This window comes from Asparagus officinalis, chromosome 5 (genome assembly GCF_001876935.1).
Source record: "Asparagus officinalis chromosome 5, Aspof.V1, whole genome shotgun sequence".
In the NCBI taxonomy this organism is placed as follows: Eukaryota; Viridiplantae; Streptophyta; class Magnoliopsida; order Asparagales; family Asparagaceae; genus Asparagus; species Asparagus officinalis.
Window position 1 is genome coordinate 41,269,429 of NC_033798.1, and position 918 is coordinate 41,270,346.

The following is a 918-nucleotide window of genomic DNA, read 5'->3' on the forward strand; positions in this document are numbered from 1 at the left end:
CTCTGTAACCATCAGATTTGCCCTGTTGCATGCTACTCTTCCACCTCGTTGACCCCCACGGCCACGACCACGACCTCCGAACTGTCCACGTCCACCCGTATCTCCTTCATTGGGTGGTTTGGTACAAGCATGCCTTAGATGACCCACTTCATCGCAGTTGTAGCACTACCGAGTCTCCCCCTTGGGTCCAGTATTGCTAGGGTTGGAGGCCGCCAGTGCTGACTTCACCACGGGAAGTCCACCTGTCCCCGCCTGTAGTTTATCGCGAGTCTCCTCCTAGATCATGGCTGAGACTGCCTCCTCAAGTGTGGGAATTTTTGGCTGAGCTAGCAGTAACGCAATTCTCTGAGCAAATTCCGATGTCAGCCCCTTGAGAAACACCATAGTCCTCTCCTGTAAAAAGGCCTCTCGCTCTTTACACTCTGGGTCCTTACAGCTCGCCCGAGATGAGAAGTGATCATAATCTAGCCACAGGCGCACCAACTCTGTAGCATACTCCTGTACAGTCTTTTCTTCCTGGACTGTGGCGTCGATCTCTCCCTTGATCTGGAACACCCTCAGGTTATTCCCTACTCCATCATAGGTCCTCCTCAACTTCTCCCAGACATCCTTCACCTTCTCAATGCCATCCACTGTGGCGGCGATCGACTGGATCAATGAGTTGCGGAGCCAGATGTACACCAACATATGAGTGGACTTTCACTCATCTCTCCTTGCTGAGCCCTCAGCCAGCTCTGTCTTCTCTCCTGTCAAATATCCCTCCAGGTTCCTCCCCGCAAGGGTGTATCTTACCTGTCGTGACTAGCTCAGGTAAGTAGCTGGTCCATCGAGCTTCAGATCGATGGCTGGAAGTTCCAACTTCATCAGTGGTCTTGTTGCGCGCTCACCAGCTGACAACTTTATCAACTGCATCAAAGT

General features: G+C 52.3%; 1 protein-coding gene across 1 annotated transcript; it reads right to left on the reverse strand.

Moving 5' to 3' along the window:
- Positions 277–687, reverse strand: LOC109841748. The gene has a single exon (XM_020410691.1). The coding sequence runs from the start codon at positions 685–687 to the stop codon at positions 277–279; it is 411 nt and encodes a 136-aa protein (XP_020266280.1).